The sequence below is a fragment of the Cavia porcellus genome, unplaced genomic scaffold (genome assembly GCF_034190915.1).
Source record: "Cavia porcellus strain 051 isolate PalLab524CR breed Dunkin Hartley unplaced genomic scaffold, mCavPor4.1 scaffold_13, whole genome shotgun sequence".
Classification (NCBI taxonomy): domain Eukaryota; kingdom Metazoa; phylum Chordata; class Mammalia; order Rodentia; family Caviidae; genus Cavia; species Cavia porcellus.
Genome location: NW_026947496.1, coordinates 5628963 through 5652838, shown reverse-complemented (window position 1 = coordinate 5652838; position 23876 = coordinate 5628963). Strand labels below are relative to the sequence as shown.

The window sequence follows — 23876 nt, the reverse complement described above, 5'->3', positions numbered from 1 at the left end:
GATTTCCTGTTAACTTGTTTTGAAGTCCTGTAATACTCCCACGATCTTGTTTTGACTGATTAGACTCTGTTCCACTCTGTATGATAGTATCAAGTTTGAGGGTATAGGCAACTTTAAAGGCAATAAGATTCATTAAGATGCCCATTCTGGTTTGACTATTGTCTCCTTTGGAAGTCCTGTAATGTTTACAATGCTTAAGTTTTATTGGTCTTGTTCTCTACTGTTTTGTTCAACTTTATAATATCTCATGAGATAGACAATTCTTTTTAAGAAAACAAGAGACATCGTTGATAACCATTGTTGATAACCTTGTACTCTGTTTTACATCATGTGATATGTCTATCCTTGGTTTTGACTGACAGCTTTGTTTTGCCATATTTGACTTTATTCTCTCCCTCCAAACAAAGTAATAATAACTAAGGTGTAATAAAACTCAAAATGTGTAAATTTTGTTGTAAAAAAGAGAGGGAAAAAAGAGCTCTAAAGGATACAACAGCAAGTGTGTTTAGGGGTGTTAAATAGCTGACCATATTAATGTTTTTGGTTGGATCATTGAACGCAATTGTTTGCAGTCTCACTGTTTGAATTTAACTATTGTACTGTGATTTGAGCAACTGTCTCTAAGATGATAATATGTAATCTATTAACTGGTGATTTCTTACTTTTTTTTGTAGCTCTGTATTACTTGTACCCTCACACCGCTTTGTTTTGTTTTGTGCTTTTCTCTTTTTCCTTTTAAATAAAATTTTTTTAAAAAGACAATGATAAATGTAACACCTAAGGATTCTAAAATGATGTTTTTGAATTTGGTATTATTCTACACTTCTTTTCTGTTTTTCTATTTTCTTTAATATTCGTCCTTACACTTGAAAAAAGTGAACAATATGCAATATAACAACCAATGTTAAATTTCTTTCATTCTGTTTTGAAGACCTGTATTCTTATGGTTTTGAATCTGCTATTGTTGTTTATCTCTTTTCCTTTTGTTTTCCTTGTATAACTTTTCTCTTTTTTAAACAAAAAAGAAAACTGATCTTTGTCTGATTGGATAGTTTGAGGTAATCCAAATCATGGAATAATCTGTTGTATAAAAATTATAGAAACTTTCTACAGACTTTTGAGCAATGAGAAAATAAAAAGCTTCTATCCATCCCAAGAAAGTGCACACAAAAGTAAGGATATATTTGAAGGTTCTGTGTTTAGGCATGTGTGCAGTCTATCTGCCAGATTTCACCTGGTGTATATCACCCAAATTGGCATGTTGGTGTTGTAATCAGAGGTTGCAAGGACACATAATTTGTAGTATTATTTTATGGTACCCGCCCCCCAAGGAGTCAAATAAAATAGTGAAGGTCTGTCTGCAACATTAAAGACCCCCAAAATCCAGGAAAGGATCTGGATCCCATGCCAATAACCTGCATTGGTTCAGCTGAAAACCAGAGCCCACCACATTGACCTATGCAAGTCTGTCCCACAGATCTGCACTGGGGAGACCCAAAGGTCAGTGGTAGAAGCTAAAAAGTCTATGCCAGTAGGGTGAAGGATCTGTGCCAGTAGGTTGAGGGCTCTGTAGTGGAGCCAAGAAGCAACACTCCAAATAAGGACCAGGGCTCCCCTGAAAAGTACAGCAGCCATCCTTAGTGACAATGAGGTTGTAAGTTCCTCCAACAATGAGAATAGCTGAGTTCATGTCAGGAAGCCAGCATGAATAGCTTCTCCTGGAGATTGAACCACACACAACTTCCCTTCTGAAGCTAGGAAGCAATGCTCAAAGTAAGCAATCAGCCTCCCCCAAAGTAAACCACAGCCATTCTCAGTAACAAGATCTCAAGATTCCTCAATGATAACAGCCAATTGCTATAACCAGCACAATAAGCTTCTCTAGGAAAACTAATGTCCAAAAAAAAAAAAAAACTGAGGAAAGCCATCAAAGCTATGCTTCCTCTCCAGGCCTCCTTTTTTATGCTGGAAACAGTCCTCAGGTAGGCCACTCATGCACAGCACAACATCAGTTCATCTCAGCTGGTGTTTAAACTGACCACCAGTTACCAATTCACTACAGTTTGAAGGAAGGGGGAGATGAGCGTCCCTGAGAAGAGCATACAGTACAAAGATGACAGTTGCAAGTAACCTGACGAATAATGAATTTAGACAGAGATGAGGAGTTTATATAGAGCTTTATTGCCTGTATGAAAACAATTGTACAAGTTAGTGTTGATTATTAAGAATTGTTGGTTTCAGCAGAGTAGTTTGGATCACTGGAAAATCCATCCCTGAGTGTTTTGGCCATAGGTGGGTTTGTAATTTAATTTCAGTAGTTTTGGTGAATATTGAGGTGTTTGGGATTATTGGGAAAGAAGAGTGATGTGACTGTTGCGCAGCTAGTTTGATTTGTGTGTCAGCAAAAGCACCACCCTGAGAATCAGACTCTGCTGATGTTTGCTGTCCCGTGTGGTGAGTGGCTGCTGCCTGGGTTGTGTGTTGAGGATGACAGGTCTTAGTGATGGGGGTTCCTTGAGTGGTGATTACATGCCTTTCTTGCCAGATGGAAGCATAGGAATGAAGGGCTCTAAATGTATATTTTGAGTCAGTATGGATAGTTATGTATGTGTCTTTGGCTAATGTGAGGGCCTGAGTAAAGGCAGTAAGTTCCAATTTTTATGAAGATGTCCCAGGTGGCAGCAGACTTGCCTCTGTTACCTTAGCAGCACTGTCTATAGCATATCCTGCCATTTTTTTCCTGAGTGTCTGTTAGTTGAGCTGCCATCCATGAACCATGTGTCAGAGGCTTTATTGAGAGGAGTGATGTTATTGTGGGGTGTCCTGGTTTTCTTTTCTCTCATTGTTGAGACAAAATACCTGATCCTCAAAATGAAGGAAGGAAAGGTTTCTTTCTCACAGCTTTTGGAGATTTCAGTCCATACTCAGCTGGCTCAAAGGTACGGTGTTACGGCTGAGGGGTAAGCATGAATGGCAGCTGCAAGGGGAAAGCATAAATAGGACAAAAGAAGAAAAGTGCTTCCCACCCTTATATTGTATGCCAGCCCTGCCCATTGGCAGGTGCAGAACTCACACCACCAATCCCAGTGCTAGATATTTAACCTGAAGCACTAGATTGGACACATCCATGATTACATGAGAATTGGGGGAGCATATAAACATAACCATAACTTGGAGGAAGGGGTATAGCGTCATCTGTAAGACCAAAATGCAATTGTGGTGAGGGATTTCATCAGAGGTAGGGAGTAAGGTGACCATGTTAAGAGGACTGATGATAGAGACAGTGATTGTAGGATCTTATGTGAGTATTAAGTGAACTTGTTGTAGACAAGAAGGAGTCATTAAGACAGGGGGTGTTTTGTGTGAAATGAGCTCATTAAGGTGACAGGGTGAGTGGATTGTGATGGATGGCCGTAAAGTGAACTTTTTGTTGATATGACTGCTGAGGCAAGAGCCTGAAGGCAGGGAGGCCAGCTACATACTGTGTTGTCTAACTGTTTTGAGAGATATGCCACTGCTCAGGAGGAAGATCCTTTTTTGTGTCCTAAAATTCTCATAGCATTATGATCTAAAGAAGTAGTATATAAAATAAATATTGGGTTGGGTTTGGGAGAGCAAGGGCTGGGGCCTTTAAAAGAGCTTTTTAGTTGGTAAAATGAGACACCTATAGGTGTAGTTTGATCCAGAGGATCTGATAATGCACCTTTGGATGCCTTGTAAAGAGATTGTGCTAATTGAGCAAAATAGGGTTCCAGAGGCAAAAGAAGTTTGCCAAACCCAGGAAAGATAAAACTTGTTATCTTCTAGTTGGCACTTGGAAGTCCCCGAGGTACTTCACAATCAGAGGTTGTCGAACAGGTAGGTGATGGGATTGAGGGTGAGCCCTAGATACTTGACTTTTGGTGTATTTATTTGGGCCTTGGTGGGGGACACTCTATATGTGTGACCTCAGAGAAAATTGAAAAGAATAGCCATGTGGTGTATAGCTACTGCATAAGATGAGGAGCGAGATTATCCACATATTGGAGAAGAATGCTAGAGTTGATACTGAGGATCATGAGGTCAGCAGCAAGGGCTTGGCTGAGGAAGTGAGGACTATCTCTGAAGTCCTGTCTGTGAGGGCTGTGTGTGAGGACTGTGGGTGTGAGCTGTGTAGATTGGAAGGTGGCTGAGCCCATCGATCTGAAAGCAAAGAAATCCTGGAACCAGGATATAAATGGATAGTGAAAATGCATCTTTGAGTTCCAACGCAGAAAAGTAGACGGTAGATGAGGCAATAATAGACAGTATAGTATAAGGGTTTGGTACCACTGAGTGAGTTGGTGTCACTGCGTTGTAAATGGCTCTGAGGACTTGAATTAGTGATAGGAAACATTTAATTTGAGAACAGAGATTATAGGGTTGTTGTAGGTAGAGTGAATGACCTTAAGACAGCCATTAGTTAGCAAGCAATGGCTTATGGATTTTACTCTTTTTTGATGTTTAGTGGCTGTTGTGCACTCAGTAATACAGGGAAAGACCAAAGAGTCTTTGAGACAAATTAGCAATACCGTGGCATGTATGGCACTAGTAGCATTGGAAGTATGCCAGACTGTGGGATCAAGGAGGGAAGAGCAAAGGGGAGTGGCAGAGGTAGTGGCACATAATGGATGGGTCTGAAGGATGAGAGTCATAGGCACAAAATACAAGAAAATTGAGTTTGGGGAGCAGGCCTCTACCTAAGAGGGGTACAGGGCAGATGGAGATAACCAGAAAATTGTGAGTAAAGAAAGGGTTTGGAATCTACAATGCATGGGTCCTGCCTGGAGGAGTTGTGTCGGTTGGCCATCAAGCCCCACAATGGAGACAGTGAATCAGGTGCATCAGACTAAAAATTCAGGAAGAGCACTATAGATGGCCTCAGTATCAACAAGAAAAGCGTTTATCCTGAGATATCCAGCGAGACTGGGGCTCTAAAAGAGATACCTTGGGAGGGGCATAGGCTCGAGCCCCATCAGTCACTTCAGCAGCAATGCTGAGTGGTTCAGTCAGCGATAAGTCTTGGGGCAGTAGCAATGAGATCTCCTGTGAGGGGAGGGAGCTTCGTGGCTTATCCACTCTGGTGAGAGGACAGTCACACTTCCAGTGACCCTCAAGCTTGCACATTTGATGACATCCTGGTGGTGACCACAAATTGGGGAAAGCACACGCCAAGTGTCTTTCTTAGTTACAGTTCAAGCATAGACCTGGTATGGCTTGGGTTTTAGATTCCCTTTTGTTCTGTTTTATTTTGAGCTCTGAATTCAGGAGAAAAATGTTGGCATTTGAGTTTAGCCTTTTCTAGATTATCCTGTTTTCACTGTTCTTCCACATTGTTGAAGACGTGGAAAGCCATATTTAGAATGTCTCCCTAAGGGACTAAGGGCCAGTGTCTGACTTTGAATTTGCCTCTAATATCAGGTGTGACTTGGGAGTTAAAATTGGAGTTAACAAGAGTAGTGCCTTCAGGTAAGCAGGTTCTACATCAATAACTTTGGTCAGAGTTTCAGTGAGACATGTTAGAATCTCAGTGAGGTTTTCATCAGCCCAGTGGGTCTGTTCCTGAAGGTTTGGGGAATTAGGCTGATTATGTGAAATTTTTTAGAGACCTGTTAGGATACAGCCAATCATCTGGGCAACATGCCATGAGCCATTGATACTGGGCTGTAATCCCACTGGGGGTCTACGTTTGGCACTGCAGTTGCCCCAGTGATGTAACTGAGTTCCATTTGATGTTTTAGGTTTGACACAGCTTAGGCTCTAGTAAGAACTCTATTTGTTTGTGTGTGTGTTGAGGAGAAAGGTTAGAAACAAAACTAACATGGAGGTCTTTGTAGGCTATTTCATAAAACTGAATAACAAATCTAAACTCTTTCCTATAATTATATAGGTCAGGAGTGAGGGATCCTAAGTGGAGGAAGACATGGGAAAGGTCAGAGAGGGGGGAAAGGGATATGAATACAGACTAGGTCTTCGAGACCTGCCATCTCTCAAAGAAGAAGGAGAAGCTGGGGTGAGCACCATGTTAAAGGAGATTGGAGCAGGGACAATGATGGTTACTGGGAGGGGCTGAAATATGGCAGTGGGTGGGAGGAGTGAGCTCTGGTGTGGTGTGATGGTGAGAGGACAGCAACTCTGGAGTGGAGGACAGACCAGAAGTGGAGGGAGTGGTCAGGAGGGCAAGAGAAGAAGGCAATGGGGAGGAACAGGAAGACTGCTGTGGGTAGAGTGGAGGAGGAGTGAGAGCAGAAGGGACATCATCTACGGGGTCAGCAAGGTTACTGGGTGGGGGCTCTGGTGGTGTGCAGTGGGCCAAGAGCCCCACAAGCCTGAATTAGGGAGGGACACGCCCAGAGAGCAAAAAAGGCCTGAAAATGAGGAAGCTGCAATCATTTATCATTACAACAGCAGAAATTAACTAAATCACAGAGGAAGGCAAAATCAAAAGCTCCCCCTTCTGGCCAGTGGCTGCTATTATCAATTTGACATCATAGCCAGGCCATTGGCAGTAAAAAGTTAGTATTTTGAGTTCAGTAGTTTCCCAGAGACTGAGAGTGCCCAGTTGTTTTAACAAGCACCCAAGTGGAGTGACTTTTTGGAAATGAGAAATAATATTTCCCACTGGCACAAATTAAAGGTGAACCGAAGGCTACAAAAGCTGAGTCACAATCCCTTGGAGAGTTGTCACTCTTCTCAGGAGTGTGAGTGAGAGAAATCTCCAACACCTATTCCCATCTGCTGTCACTGAGGGAACAAGGTGTCTGGGGGGGGAGGTCCTGAAGTACATGGGGAAGGAGTCTGATGTGGGTGCATTATTTTCAGAGAGAGAACAAGAAAACAAGGCATGAAACCCTGAGGCAAAATGTAACTCACCTGTGAGAATCAAGGTGGCTTGGTGTTGAATGGAGTCCATTAATGGTAATGGCAGGGGTGAGGGAGGGCAAAAAACAGGGACAACAAAGGCTGGAGACGTGGCTTGTTGGTGGAGGGAGCTCAAACTGGGGGTGGCCAGCAGGAGCTACTCACCCCACTGGTACAAGTCCTGGCACCAAAAGGTTAGAGGTAGTGCAATTAAGACATAGAGTGAGAGACAAAGAGACAGAGTGGTAAGGAGGCCTTTACACTGGGAAAAGCATGGTTGCAGAAGAATGCAAGTTTCCTCTGAGCCAGATAACCAGGCTGTTGGACTGTTATGGGTCTGACTGGGTGGTGTTTGAGGAGGCAAATAAGGTGACATACTAGCAGCTGAATGGAGGAGCACTGGTGCACACCTGCAAAAGGGAAGAGGAAATTGGCTTTGGGCTGAGGGAAGAAGAAATGGATGTGCTGCTGTCTCTGGGTCCTTTGCCGTATTGGACAGTCACCGTGATGACCTGGGGAGTTGTATAGGGACAGAAAAGCAATCAGCTAGGCTTTTTCCTTTTCTGCTAAGGGTTACATGAATCTGTTTGTGTAAAAGCTCCCTTCACAAAATTGAAATCAGCCATATTTCTTTTGAATCTCATGTAAGGTTTTCCGGGTGACACAGAGGGGATGTTCCTTCTCCCATTTCACGTGTTTAAGAAAATCAGATGTTTGAGGCCCAGGAGAGATGAGGACAGCTGATCTCACACCCAGCCCCATCCTGAGGAATAGAATTCCATGTCTCATGGTGCACTGATCTCCTACTCTCACATACGACCTACAACCTTTGTAATTATAGATTGCTTTATTGTTAGTTATTTTCTGGGAATGTGTTTAGCTTCGTTAAATTCTTTTAACTAAAGAAGCTCAGAACAGAATTTTAGATAGCTCACATTTCATAACATCTTTAGCTGCTTTTTGACAATAATGGTAAAGTTTCTGTGTGTAGCTGAGGCTCAACAAGAATCGCATTCTCATGGTTTTCCTTCCTGTACTGGGACTGAACCCAGTGTCTCTGTGATGAGCTGCATCCCAGCCCTGTTTGTAAAGGCCAGAAGTGTCTCAGTCACCAAACTGTGCATGGTGACCTCACACTTGCTGTCCTCCTGTCTCAGTCTCCCACAGTGCTAGCAATACAGCAGGCACCGCACACCTGCCTCAGGATTACATTTCACACACCACCCCTGATTCCATTTCCAGGAGCTCACATATCTCCCACTGAATTCAAAGTAATGGACAAGTTTGAAAGTGTTTGCTTTGGTGTGCTTTAGCTTAGGCAATGCGAAATTGTTTTCACAAAAGAGCTATGAAACAGAAGCACCTCTTTATACTTAAGCAAGCCATTGGTATATTAGGAAGACGAGCACTTTCACAAACTATAGCAGAATATCACATTATTAATTTCTTCTTTAAAATTGTATGGACATAGTCTAACCAAAAAATAAGAAAACTATGCACGTTTAGCACAGTCAGTGATCCCTAATGTGTACAGGACCAAAAACACAGAATGGTACAAGTACTCTCTGAAAATGAGGCTTTCATTTCTCTGTCACCTCTAAGATCGTATTCTTTCTTTTTTTTTTTTTTTTTTTTTTTTATCGGTACCAGGGATCGGTCTCATGACTGCCTGCTTGCAAGGCAGGCGCTTTATGCCGCTGAGCTAAATCCCAGCCCCCAAGATCATATTCTTTGAGCCTGGAAAATATTAGCAATTGGCAAACTGACCTCATCAGATATCACATTGCTATAAATATGTATTTTTATCCAATCACCTATATTGAATGGCTCCATTTTAAGAAACTAAGAGCTACATTTAAATAAACAGAATCAGATCATTTTGTACCTCTTTGGTACTAAAGAAAATACCAGCATTGTGGGTAATGCCAGTGCTCTAAGCAATTATGACCATGTCAAATAATTCTTCAGGCAAAACTAATCTATTCATCTTCAAAAGGAATGAAATCCCATCTCAAAATCTCAGAAAACACAGAGATTTATAAAATGATACCTAAGGTACGATACAATCCTTTGGTCAAAATGTATTCCTTGACTTTTGCTACTTTAGACAGCCATTATGTAGGTAGTATTGGAAGGTGCTTTATGACATTTTGAGCCGTATTGCTCATTCAAAGGCCTACTTTGTACGAAAATTACCTCTGGCCTGCTTCTCTTTGTTAAAATGTTGTGAACTCACCATAGTTCCACAATTCTATAAAATCCCTTTCTGTGGATAGAACTTTTGAGGATTTTCAAATAACCACAAAAAGCTGTTTTGCTACTATTCAAATTGTACTTACGAACTAATGAACTCTTTTTAAAAACTCCATATTTTTCCTAATATAAAGAGCAATTAAATCTATAAAACTAACCCACAAAAGGAAATCCTGCTCAAAAATGGAGATATACTATTAACTGGATACAATTTACCAAATGGTGATTCTGATAACTACAAAAAAAAAAAAAAAAGGAAAAAGAAACTAATAGTGAAACAGCAGGCCCAAAGTAGAACATCTCATGCCACTCTGAGGGTAGTAAACCAGGGTAGAGTTTGGTCATTCAAAATTTAACTGAGTTACGTGTCGGCTGAGGGCTACAGTCAGCAGGCTTGCAGTCTGACCATGAATCCCAATGTACTTCAGCTACCTTGAAGTTTTTAAGGTCCTATTTTAAGTTTCTATTTTGCTTTGCACACAGGATAGAAAATTTCAGATTCTTTTCAATCTTATTAGCAGAGAAGATCAATCAGACACTTTCTGTGTGATGTTCTGTCTTTCAGATGATGAAAACATGCGCCCAGCTGTCCATCTCTGTGAATCAGCACAAATGGGCTCAGCATGGCATAACCAAGGGTCACATATTCTTGGACATGTAACACCATGGAGTCTATATTGAGAGAGGAGCTAAACAACATGGAAAAAGCACAATCTGCCCAATAAAAGACAAGAAAACAGAGCATCAGAAAGAGAACGCTTTGAGCAGCTCTGATCTCAGGGGGAGTTTTGTAGAGGAACTTGGAGCTCTGCAGGTGGAGAACACGCTGGTGGTGCCTGCGGAGAAGAAACACCAGGTAGCCACTGGACCCACCCATGATGCCCAGAAACACAGCATCCCGTAGAACCATCAGAGTGAGAAATGTCCATCTTATTATCCATCCTTCACGTAGAAAATAGCAATACTTGTCACCTTTTGTAATTTGTGATATGTTCACACTGTTGATGTTTATGACAGAAAGCAGTAAATTCATGCTTATAAAGGAATTGAGAATCCAAAACAAGATGAATATGGAGAGAATGTGCCTTGGTGACTTTAGCTTGAGTCTCCTCCACACTGAATCTGCGGGACTCATGGTGCCGGCTTGTGTCACTGTGAGGAGGCTGCTGGTGCAGAGGGAGAGGCCCCGGGCCACCCGCTCCAGGTAAACAACAATCTTGCAGCCTGTGTCATGGAGGAAGTTTCTCTGCTCAAGAGCTACTATTGTCTTAGGAACCCGTTTTGCAAAAAGCATGATGATATTTGTAAAAGCCAGGTGGATGAGAATAAGGTGTACAGATTTCATCTCAGTTCCTCCAAGTAGGAGAACGTAATTCAGAAACACTGTGACATTCCCCAGAATCCCAAGCACAGTTGGAGAGAGGAAGATGATTCTCTTGACAAGGTTCAAAACCATTTCTTACTAATACACAGGACAGCTGGAGGCCAATAAAACTTCAGTAATGCTTTTCTATATCTGTAACAAATGCTTCTTTCCGTGGCAGTTTTCTGAAATATAAAGGACAGTCACAACACATGTAATGATACACATCTTTAGGACATTATTTCCTTTTTTATGTCATAATCTGGGGTTGATTCTGTGTACTCTCAAGTGTTATCTTGAGGGCCAGTATTTCAAGCATCTAAATGACAACCCAGGTATTATGTTTAGCTAACAGCGAAACCAACCTACTTGTTCAAATCACTATATGTCTCATCAGAGTTAAATATCAGTATTGATGAATTGAATTCCAAATTCCTGTAGACAGAGATGATGAAATAAAGAAGCTTTTGTACCATTATCTAAGAGGGAGTCAGGGAAGGTCTGAGTTCCCAGGGAGAAACCTCAGAGACCTCTGCATGAAGCCTTCATCCATCTTCGATGTAATAAAGTTTACTAAGGTGGGCTGGAAGATGGGGAATAATTGGGCATCATCTATGCCATGGGACAGGAGCAGCTTATGAATTAGACTCCCCAATAATGGATGCATACAGCAAAACATGTTGGGAAATCAAAGCTATGGGGAAAAAAGCTTCAAAAAGAGGGTCACAGTAGAAATTTCCAGGTATTGCAAGACCTTCGAAAAACAATAATTTGCAGGAGGCATGAACTGGGTGCTTTTTCCCACCAGATAACAATGTGCTGCATTAGTCTTTATCATTCAAAAGTTTTCATGCTTGGGTGGCATTGGACTCTTTTACTTATAAATGTTCCAATCACATTTCTCACAGAAGCAATTTGTGTCAAACTAGGGAAAGCTCCCTAAAATGAAAGAACCCAGAATCTCTGATCTAATTCCTGGATTAACTTGTAGGCTACACAATGAATGTGGAATACATTCAGGTAAACAGCCTTCTCTGGTTTTCTACCAAGTATTAAGGAATTCTCTTTGAATTCACTTCCCTGCAGGCCCATGTCATCATGAACTGCGTAAACACGGCTTGTATGAAGGTTTGGCAAAAAAGAGCATCGTGACTCTGTGGGTACTGGTTATCTCCTTTCAAGCATCCTTTTGCTGATACACAAATGCCTGCATCAGTGTTTTAAGGAAAGATACATAACACTGAATGTCTAGCACAATGAGCCGTGCTACAAGTTTTCTTAACCAGCAGAGGGGAATTAATAACAAGTCTCAAATACAAACTGATAGCATATTTAGTTAGAGACTCCAATTGTTAAAATGATTACACTCAAAAGACCTCAAAGCCATGATGTACTCACCAGTTCTCTTCTGGACTCATCTAATAGTTTCCTGATGTTTTATTTTCTGCCTTAGTCCAAGGAATTCCCATTCATTTCCAGTCTTCTCTTTGCCTTTCCAAACTACAAAACTCTGAATCAAATTTGGGATCTATGCCAGGGACACCACTCCACTCACTTTATTTTTTCTGAGAAAATGAAATATGTCAGAGCAGCCTCTCTCAAGCGCTGGGGAACCAGTACCACAAAGGATGATAATAAACAGACTTTCCATTCAGGTTGATGCTCAGGACCCAGTCTGGATCAAAGCCCAGAGCATAGGCACTGATGGACACCCACTCTGAGCTCAGATTTCTCAACTCAGATAACGGGGCTGTTGCTATGACTGCCAAACACTGCAAAAATTAAAATGAGTTACCTTAGTTTGTACTGAGTCACAGCCCGCCAATTTCATAGGAATTCTCAAGGAATAACTATAATTTTTACCAAACCATTTAATAAAACCACATCCAACAGTCACATAATATGAGTATTAGTATAGTGAAATTTTAAGAATATATGCACCAAAAAAAACTTCATATTAAACACAAATATTTTTAAAGAGTTACAATGTAATTTTAAAAAGATAAAGCCAGGCTACTTTAGAATTATATAAATGCATCTAAAATGAAGTGAACAAATTTTATCACAGCTCGTGATACTGACAGAGTTTGAATACTGTTAAAATCAAAGGCTGAAGAAAACACACTTCCTCAGTGATATAAAAAGACTGATTTATCCTAACTTCTGGAAGAATGCAAGGTGAAGGCCATCCTAAGACCACCCAGGCACTCTGGGGGCACCTTGCTGCACCAGCTTTTCTTGAGTCACAGCTCCCGGAACCCAGCTCCTTAAACGTTTAGCCTATTAAAAATCAAAAGAAGAGTAAAAGTCCTGACTCTGAAACCCTTTCACCAGCTCCCTTGCTTCTTGAAAAAGAGGTGAAGGTTTCATCTTCAGAGGGAAATTACCTGGCACAGGTGAGTAAAGAAGGCTGGCTCAGGCGTACTCTCCTGGAAGCTGGGATCACCGGAGTTCTGAGCTGGTCCACCTGGCTAGGTGCAGAACCCCAAGTCATATTTGTACCTTTAGGATTGCAGAGCTCTGGGCTGCCAGCAACTGACAAATGTCAGAGTTGTCAGGGAGAAAGAAACCTCTGCTGAACCTCATTTCCCGGATGTACAACTTTCCCTCTCCTTCTATAGTTACTGCATTTGTTTGGCTACAAAGTTATCTCAGACTTAATTAGAGTTTAATTGCTTTAATAGAGGAAAGCAAGAATGAACAATCAGCAAAGTTTTCCTGCCTAGAGTTTACCACTCACGCAGACATCTCTTCGTAGTATTGAGCTGTAGCTCAGAGCAGGGACCAACTCTTGAAACACAGAATTAACCCCTGCACTTTCCTCAACAAGGTCTTCTTCTAACAAAGGACACACCACTCTGGGACTCTGTGTCCTGGATAAGGTGCGGACCAGCCCAGGACAGCAGTCACCTTGCACCGCCTGCCCACAGGGCTGTTCCGGGACACTGTCATGCATTTTCTCTATTTCTCCTCCATTAAACAACAAATGGGATCAAAACTTAGTTAGGCAAATATCCCTTTCCAAAAGTATTATATGCAAGGAAAGTTTTATAATTCAAGCATACCTGGGATGCTTCTTCTGTTGATCACTCCACTGCCTCAGAAGATATTTCTAGCCACTGAAGAAATGGAACATAAGTAAGTTGACCGAAGACAAAAATAACATGTTTTGTTCAGAAACAGGAGCAGCACAGGCTGGGGTGGGTCACTGGCTCTTCGTCACTGGCCTCTCCTTTATTTTCTGTGTGAATGTGTCCTTATCAGAGGTGCAGCCACCACAAAACAGAAGCTAACTTTCTAGTGCAATAAATGAAACAACAGCCACTTCTTATAACTTCCACTCCTGAGTTTCAGTGTTAAAATCCAGGCACAGCAGGTTTGAGGAAGCTGCATGTGATGTATGTGAGGGTAAATATGCATGGAAAAAGGCCAGAGTTAATTCCCCTGGTACACTGAGGAGCACCATCTGCTGTCACTCTTCTGAGAGTGTACTATTTAGAAGACTTGATTTTTTTCCCCTCTGCCTTTGTAACAGCTGTGTAACATGCTCTCTAGTTCACACCTAGGAATGTTTTTCCACTCCCCGGAGCCCTCTCTAGATGTTCCGTCATGAAGGGAGACAGTGCCTGTCCCGAGTCTCAGAGTGGGAGCCCACCTTCGCTGGGTCCTCTGCCCCATGTGCACAGTCGTCCCCTGTAGAACAAGGTTCAACCTGCACAGTGCCTTTGACTGAAGAAAATTAACACCAATGGTCACCAAATCCCAGGAAATTCAGAATAAAGCCTGTGTGTAAAAGCACCTGCCAAACCCTCTTTCTGGAGGGTGAATTATCATTATTCTGGAGATAGTTTATTTAATGGGTTCCATCGGATTGGCTATTCAAAACATTTCCCCACTATACTGTGATCTCTTTAGTGATCTTTTGTTTCACTCTGCTGAATGCTTTACCAATAAAAATATCTCCCTCTTTCAATAAAAATGTTGTCAATCAGTAGTAAATTTTGAGTATTATTTCCTGAATACACAGATAGTAAATAGCAAGACTCAGATTTGAACCTGGAGAATCTGACGAAAAGCTAAACCCCCATCACCTTCTGCTGTATACTCCATTGCTGAAACCTTTGTGTCCTTTTGGGTCCTTCCATCAACCCGTCTCATTCTTATCCATTTAGATATCACACATATCTTAAAATGCTTCTTTCCCAAGGAATTCTAAAGTAAATAGCAACTTTTGGTGTGAGAAAGTTTCCAGATGACAGAGGCCTTTAGATTGCTGTTTACTCATCAAGGGTGGTCTGAGGCCCGTCCATCTGCACCAGGGCTCTCCTCACAGAGGTCCAGGCCATCACCATCCGTCCTATCTGTGTGGAGGAGGCTAAAACAGAAGTCTTAATGCTACATCGTCCTTTTGTTTCTCATTTTATGAGGTCTCAACTCTTTGTTGGCCATGAACTTGCTCAACTCCGTCACAAGTATCAGCATGAAAGCATCAGAGGTTAGTAAAACTGAAAGGTACTGTTATTTTATACCAGAGAGTAAGAAGATCAAGTGGATTTTTCTCACTAGCCTGGTCCTGCGAATGCAGGGTTTAAGGGCATCATGGGTGGGGCCAGCAGCTACATGGTGCAGATTCTCCACAAACACCACCAGCAGGTTCTTCATCTGCAGAACGCCAAGATCCTCTACACAGCTCCTCCTGAAATCAAGGCTGCTCAAAGCATTCTCCTTCTGATGCTTTGTTTTCTTGTGTTTTATTGGGTAGATTGTCTCCTTTCTCTGTTTATAATTCCTCTTAGTGACTCAGTCCACTGTCATAAATGCTCGAGAATTTCTCACCATTGGTTACACAGTTCTTAGTCCATTTATACTGATCCACAGAGAGGAACACCTGGGTCATTGTGGGAGCACTTGTGGGGCACAAAGACACTGAGACTTTACTGTTGAATTTATATTTTCAGTAAGTAAATATGACACTCTTCTTGATTCCTTTACAGAGTATGCAGAATGAATCACATTCAACAGTTTACATTGATAAGATATTATTCTCAGACTACTGTAAAGGACCCTGAAGCCTGAGCTCACACACAGATCATAGAAGCATGGAGTGATGCGCAAATCCCATTCTCCACGCAGCCTCCCTGAACATGTAGCCTTAGATTCACTACGTACACCTGTGTCCTTCAGGGCCACGTTAGAGCTGCAGAGCACTGGATAATCACTTGGAAAATTGTGCTACAATTATGAGCATCCAGCGATTCCACTGCCATGTGATCTTACTGATAGGTTTTCTCATTGACAATTAGAACAGAAAAGATTTCTGTATGCTATCAGGCAAAGTATTGCCTACTCACATATTGAGCACTAGGCAAAAGAGTTATTTTTGTTTACTTGAAAGTATTTATAAATATTCATCTTTAGAGAGGAATTTGAAAGAATTTATGTAAGAATGGCACATTACAAATATGCAATGACCTATAAGAACTAATTTTAATCCAATGGAAGAATAATACAAAAGTAAAAATTTTGAAAGAGCAGTGGAAACTAATTTGGTGTTGTATACATAAATATTTAGAAAACCGAAAGAGAAACCAGAAATTTTGAGAGAAACTGGTAAATTAATGCCTAGTAGGTAAAATTTAACAGAATACATTTTGGGTTGGGGGGGGTTAGGTTTTTTTTTTAATTTAAAGACAAAGAACAAAAAGATACATGGAGAAAAAAAGGGTAGAAATAATACAGAATTACAGAAAAATGAACGGTAAGAAATCACCAGTTGATAAGTTACGTATTTTCATCTTAGAAATAGCTGTTCAGGTTACAAAATTAGAGTATGTAAAGTGACATTCAGTGACACTGCCAACAGTTCTGCTCAATGATCTAACAAAAACTTAGTGATATGGTTATCACTCCTACACACTTGTTTTTTATCTTAAAGAGGGTAAGATTAAGCATATCAAAACAGAACAAAACATTTCAAAAAGAAACAATTTAAAGAAATACAGATTTCAAAGCAAGTCCACTGAAAATCTTCACTGTTTATCTAATTGTGTCTAGTTTCTTCCAAATAGTTGTCCCCATCTTCACACACATTAAACACTTACTACATATTATAGAACTAATCAAATCATTACAGGATGATGAAGGCTTTTTAGGTCTTTAAGATCTGACATTTGGGAAGACAATAATAACTACCATAGTGTCTCTCATTCTCTTCGTAGTAGCTGTCCTTATCTTTACGTATGCTGAAACCGAACTTAAGAGACTGGACTAATGTGACTCTGAACAGTGAATAATATTATTGCTAGATTTTATGTCATAATGCTACAGAATTAGCATTGGGTTTTTAGTGTCTCTTCTTCAGAGTATCTTGTTCATTACACCTTACATTATATAATCTGTTCCCGTAAATGGTTTAAAAAATCTTCCAATGTGTGAATTTCTACATGTATATCTATCCTCTCTGTATTATAGGGAAAAACAAGTCATAACAAGACAGCAAAACAAATTCCTAGAAAAACATGCAATGAAATAGACACATAAGACCACAATATTAGTTGATCTACTGTAGTTACTATGCTTTCTCTTGTTATTATCAATAGACTTGTCCACATCATCAGGATTATGGTATGGATATCTTTTACATCTTGTCATCTTCAGAGTAGTTGCCTCTACTTTTAGGGTTGATTCTATCAAGCATACCAAATTCAAATAAAATCAGCCAAGGCAAAACCGCAGTCTAATGAATCAGATCCAAATAAAATCAGTCATAGTAAAACAATATAAGTAGTACAGGGTTTCACTTTAAGTTCATAGGAAATTAAGGATAGTTACCATGGTATAACCTGCCATTTTTGGGTCAGATGTCTGTGCCCCCAAATCTGATATGAGTGGAAAGACCGGAAAAAAATAAATTCAGACTAAACAGAGTGATAAGACTACTGTGACTTTTAAATCCTGATACACTATTAACAATGACCGCTGCTTTTTTTTAACAGTGTATCGAAGTTACCTATACTAAAGATTATAGCTTACTATCTCTTCCTAATGTCTGGTACTCCACTTTACTGCTATAATTTGTCCACCTTCTATAATTTGTCCACCTCATTCCACTGTCTGCCCCGTTCATTGAGGCCTCTCTGCCACTGTTGCCAGAATCCTCGTATCTGCCTACCTCAGATATCAGCAAATTGGGGAGGGTAGCAAAATCTCAAGTCAGCATGCTTCGGAAAGGCCCTAAGCAATAGGAGAGGGCCAGAGACCCCCAGGACACTCCAGTCTGAAAGAAACCAGAAAAATTACAAGAGCTAGAAATAAAAAAAAAATTCTCCAGCTGCTGAACATGAGAAAATAAGCCCAGGAGAAGTAAACACAGAAGAGAACCAGAACAGTAACCATCCAATACTTGATACAGCATCAGCCGAAATAAAGAAATACCTTCATGACCTCATAGACGAATTTAAAACTGTACTTCTGAACCAAGTGAGGCAAGATATAAAGAGATTAATTAAAGAAATGATTATCCCTGCCCAAGAGAACACAGAGGGAAGAACGGAGGAAATCAAAAAAGAAACAGAGACGTCTGATGAAGAATTTAAACATAACCTAGAATACATGAAACGATGTAGGGACAGTGCAGGCTAGCCTCCAGGCTCTGTGCCAGTCAATCCACAAGTTAGGCTGGACTTTGTGGATGTCCCAGAGTTGTGATTATTTTGTATCTGCTTATTGGGTCTCAACCAGAGGTGTGGTTCAGCCCCAGCAGATCCTGCCAGTTGTCTCTGTACCAGAAGTTGCTGACTAATGTCACCATGGTGCAGGGCTCTGCCCAAATCCCAGCTGTCCTCTACCAGACCTCTCTGCATCACTGACGCCATCACGGCACTGGGCTCTGCCCAACTCCAAGATGTCCTCCACCAGTCCTCTCTGTGTCACTGATGCCACCATGATGGTGGGCTCTGCCCAGTTCCAAGCTGTCCACCAGCCAGTAACAGCAGCCATGGGACCCAGTCCCTAGGACTCACCAGGACTCAATGCAGATCTTCCTCTTGGGTTCACTGCATGCTGCGCTGCTTGTCTTCACTGCATTCCCAGCACAGCATGGATCAGTCAGAAAACTGCACGGTGTCCGTCTTCGGAGCTCTGGAGCTTCTCGCAGTCTCCTCAGGTGCAGCCAGGTGGCTTTGGCTGCTTCACGGCGTCCCAGGTCCCAATTTCCAGCAGTCGCTAAGAGCCAATACAGCTTTTCCTCTTGGATCCAGTGCTCACCATGCCGCTTTAAGGGTGCAGGATTTGCAGACTCCGGTTATTGGCAGGCAGCCGCAGTCTCAGCACGACCTTAAATCTGCTGGGCCCACCTAGTACAGCATGGAACAGGGCTCAGTGAGTACATCGGGCTTCAGCTCTCCATCCGCGCTTTTCCTTCCTTTTCCTAGTTTTATTTTTCCCTTTGGTTACCACTTTGGTTAATAAGAATTGTTATCCATTCATCTGGCCCTCTCCATGTTGTCATATTCTAGCATCTAATCTGATTTCTCCACAGAGACTCTCCACCCACCACCCTAGCAAGCCGCCATTTCTGAAAATCTCTGAACAGAATACATTTTGCATTTCTCTGTTTTTAAACATATGAGCTCTGTGCTTTGCACAATTAAAAACTGAATAAAACTTCACACAATTTGTGGCTCATTTGTCAAAGTGATATATATCTATTTCACCTCAAGGAGTTGCAAAGAAGCAGATTCTATGTACACTGAGTGAAAAATTTAGTTTTTAAAAGCTTAGGCAGCCTACATGAATGTGTTAATAAGATACCCAATGAGTATTTGAAAATGCTTAAGTGTATTTCACATAGAGGCTGAACACAGAATGTCAGACCTGACAGATAGGCCAGCACCCCACACTGTAAATATTCTTCCACCTCCTTACGGTTGTGGCAGACTTTTAGGTTCACCACTGCTTCACTTCACCAAGGCGCATGACTACTTTTTGGGCAGTGCATGTACCATTTACAGTTTCCAAGTTGGTTTCCTGTGTTATGATACACTTCTGTGACTTGTTAGCGACTGTCTCCCTAATATAACAGAGGCTTGCATGACTGCAGGTGCTGTACTGCTTATCTTGAAGCCACAGGAGTGTTCCATGTGTGGAAGCCCTTTCCTCATCTCCGGCACAAGAACAAAACGCAGACAGCAATTGCTGCCCCAATCACTACAGTTAGACTGAACCAGGAAGAAACAGGAACCTGGCAGGGCAGCACAGGCCATGTTCCTCCCTTTCCTGACATGGAGGGGCCCGAGGTCACTGCACAGAATCATCCATAAAACAGAAAAGGACAACACCAAAATGTGGTGTGCAGCTCCACTAATGAAGACCCAACACATTCACTTAAACCCCAACAAGAACTGTAGAATTTGAGTGCTCAGAGGCAACTAGTGCTCACTAGAGAAATTTTACAAGAAAGAGACCCACAGGGAAAGATATCATGCATGAACATCTCACTGAGCTGCAGGAACTGACTCGGCACCAGCAGCACCCACAGGGGTAAACAGCCTACTCCTTCTCCATAGAGAGCCAAGGACCCAGGTTCCAAAGACCACACATCAAGGGCACTTGTGATTGTGTCACTTGAGAACCATTTTTATCAAAAGAGCATATATTTTGAAAATATACAAAGAGTCTTCTTGGTGAAGCAGATGAGGCTAGAATGTAGATGGAGATGGAGCAGAAGAAGACTTTCTCCTCCATGAGCTTCAAAATCATCTGACTCTACATTAAATGAAGAAGTTAGTTCTTAATTTCTAAACCAAAAGTCACAAAGAAGAGATTACTAAATACTAAGAAGCCAGGTATGGTGATGCACACTGTTAATCTTAGCACTTGGGAGACTGAGGCAGCAGGAGCCCCACAAATTCCAGGCCAGCCTGGGTTACACAGTGAGCTCCAGGCCAGTCTGAACTACATAGTGAGACCTTGCCTGACAAAATAAAAGATTAAAAAAAAGTATTTTCAAGATTCATTACGATCATCTCATGGCCTTGTTGACTCATCTCAGGAGAGTATGAATGGATTCTTATTATCCCGGCCTCTGTACTAGTGAAATACTGGGAGATTTTTGAGCAAGTCTGGCAGCAAGGCTGGCTGTGGACATTTTGGATGCTGAGCTGGGAGGGGATCTGGCTTCACTGTAGTTGGTCTAGTGCTTCAGTCAGATTTCTGTTCACCAGGTCTGCGAGATTTTCTCTGTATAAATCAAAGAAGATATTGCTCAACTGTTACTTATACAGATGCTAAACATTGTGATTAAAAACAATCAGTGCCAAAATCTCCATGATTCAGGCCATGTTGATTATTGACAGTTTTGAAATTCACTTTATTATGGAGATAAAAATCCCAATACTTTTTCATGTCATATTGGAATCCAATAATCATGTGCGTGTAAAGATAACATTCAATAGGGAAGAGACTTTCTAGGATTGTGGGACCACCCTCATGAGGGTATCTGTCACATACAATATGCAAACTGGGTCTGGATGAGCAGATTTTACACGAGCTATCAAATGAAGAATTTAGTACTCCAGCACTCTGGGTAATTTCCTTCAGGGTACACAACTGCATTCGGTACAGGCTAATTTGGTTCGATCTACTCAACAAATATGTGGCTATTTCTGTACCACAGAGGTACAATAGTGAAACCATCTATGTTCAGTGTTCTCATATCAATCATTGTGGCCTGAGTGAACTTCTTGTTCCTTTCACAGATGTCTGATCCACTCCCACCCACGTGTCTCCAGCTATAATCACAGGAAGTCTAGCCCCAGTGTGGGAGAGCACTGATTCCCCCTGTCTCTTCTCAGTCTGTGTTCTTCCCTCCCTGTGTGGGGATATTTTTATACTTCTTATTTCTAGTGCTCTTTGTCCTTTCGAGATGTGATGCTCTTGCCTTCTTTATGATTGCTGCATTCATTCTCAGGTCTGCCATTCCTAAGCAGAAATCTAAGACCCTACATTTACATTGAGGTGGGGAAACAGACAGGAGGACACCATGACACTGACCGCTTGGTCTTTCACACGTGCTGGGCATTTCCACAAGCTCTGCATCCCTCAGCCCTCTGAGTTCTCAGGATCTCCCTGCACAGCACAGCATCCCTAGTCTGGAGAGGAGGACATCTAGAATCCGGGGCCTCGGGCATGCTCAGTATCAGACAGGCAGGAATGGCGGAGGCCATGGATTCAAATCCAAAGTGACTGTTTTTAACTTGCTAAGATGAATAATAATCACTAAATTTTTCTGAAAGATGTAAACTTGGCCAGTACTTCCCACAGAAACCCATTAGTTGAATAGATTCACAGAGAGTACTTTTTAAAATATTTTTACATACCAAGGTCAAGGAAACAGTGAAGCCTTGTTCTTATTAAAACACACAATAATAGTCTCTCTCCAACAGCCCCCACAGTAACTGTCAGTGTGTAGATTTCTCAGCAAAGGTGTGACATCCTCAGGAAAGCAACAACATTTTCTTTTCCGTGATCTCTCATTGTTTTCTGAGAGAACAGAGAGCAATCACAGAAAAAAAGAATGATATAATAAGCACACCAGTAAGCAATGTGCTTTGAAAAGTAACCACAATTTATATCTCTTAAAGCACAGAACTGGTGGAAGAGTGGAAAGAAGCGGGGTTCACCCAACTGTCACATTCCTAAGGAGACAGATCTCCCCAGGGTCTCTCACGCTGCCTTCTGGTCTCGTCTCCCTGACCCTTCCACAGCATTACAACCCAAAATCCCATAGATCCATCTCCTCATGAACTGACATGCAGCATTTAAAGCAGGCTGTGGAGGGTGGCGTGGACACCAGATGGAGAGATGCATCACGAAGGTGTTCTCACTGTGCAGTAGAGGGAGGGACAGAATGCAGGCAGCAGGGTGGTGCACTTAGGGAAAGAGGGAGGGAAAACCCTGGAAGGATCTGTGAGTGAAGGACACAGCTAGCCACGCATGGTGGAGGTAGGCGAAAGGCCAACTGGGAAGCTTTTCTGGCAGAGTAAGTGTCCCTGCTACCCCACATGGAGGAGGTGAAAGTAACTCAGATGTCAGCTTGGTGCAGAGGATCCAAAGCGGTGCCTGACAAAACTAAGATTGAAATGTTCACTCTATGATTTTAAAGAAGGAGCACATTCTCACGTAATACAGAAGGAGATAAGACAGGAAAGAGGTGACATTCATAAAGCAATTGTAGGGATCACAACATGAGACCTCAGGGAGGCCTGACCTACAGGGCGGGCACTGGGATTGAGAAAGCCACTGGATTTCACCAAGTCCAGAAGACACAGAGAGGAAGACGTCTCTGATGTCCACAGAACCAGAACCAAAGGAGAAAGCTGTGTCTCTGTCTTAGGGTGGAATTGATGTCAGCAGAAATGCAGAAGGAGAGCTGTGTGATCTCAGGACCCCATGTGCAAGTTCAGGAACAGTTTTAGCCTAGACGTAGTTCCACTCTGAGGCAGGGTTAGAGATTTCTCCCCCTCTACCTGCCAGTCTTCTGTGTCACATGTGGGCCCTGATCCCCATTCAAGGAAGGGGAGAGGGGTCAGCTACCTGCCCTCTGCCCTGGCCAAGCACAGTTTTTTGAAGAAGCTGGCTTCATTGTCAGCTCAGCGCTGTGAGGGATGAGCATGTTGCAGTAGTAAAGAGGATCTGGGGCCAGTACAGAGAAACCCACAAAAGGAGGTGAAGCCCCCCACATGTGGAGCTGAACCAGAGGGAGGCCTGGAAGTGAGCTGATATCAAGGTGCTTTGCACTGTGGCTTCACTCTGGCCTCCCTGGTGTGATTGGCAGGTTCTGACCAAGTGTGCACTGCTTGACACCCTGATGGGTCTGTCTGTGTGGCTGTGGAAGGGGTCTGCTGGTGGATCTGTAGGTGTGGTGTAGGTGGCAGTATCTGAGGTGGGTCCCGAGATCCCCCTCCAGCCTGACCGCACTGAGGGACCAGAAGGCAGGGGAAGGTGCTCAGCACCATCTGCTCAGCACTGAAGGCAGAAGGTGAGAAAAGGCAAAGAGTGAGATCAGGCTCCTGCTGAAATCTCCTGAGCTTCACTGTCCTCAGAAACGGTTTCTCTTTAATGTCTCAAAACAAAGCCCAGACCTGAAGTACACTATCTTTGCTTCTTTGTGCTTTTCCAAAGGTTTTTCTATGGTTTTTCTATGGATCTATGCAGTTGGAAGATGACTAACCTCATCCAGGGAACAATTTCTTTTCTTATTGGACCTGGTGTTGATACGCTCATATTTGAGTGTACGCAAAACTTGTCATGGGCCCTGAGGGAAAACCCACAGATGTGAGCTCACGCACCTGGATTTTCAATGCAAACACTGTTCCCAGCA

General features: G+C 42.2%; 1 protein-coding gene and 1 pseudogene across 1 annotated transcript; one reads left to right on the top strand and one right to left on the bottom strand.

Moving 5' to 3' along the window:
• Nucleotides 1–9646: 9646 nt before the first annotated feature.
• Cavporv1r653 (vomeronasal 1 receptor cavPorV1R653) lies at nucleotides 9647–10588 on the bottom strand. Its single transcript, NM_001167431.1, is given in 1 exon segment — nucleotides 9647–10588. A coding segment is annotated over 1 exon segment (942 nt).
• A 4033-nt stretch (nucleotides 10589–14621) lies between these two features.
• On the top strand, nucleotides 14622–15439 carry Cavporv1r-ps714 (vomeronasal 1 receptor cavPorV1R-ps714 pseudogene; annotated as a pseudogene).
• The last annotated feature ends 8437 nt before the right edge of the window (nucleotides 15440–23876 follow it).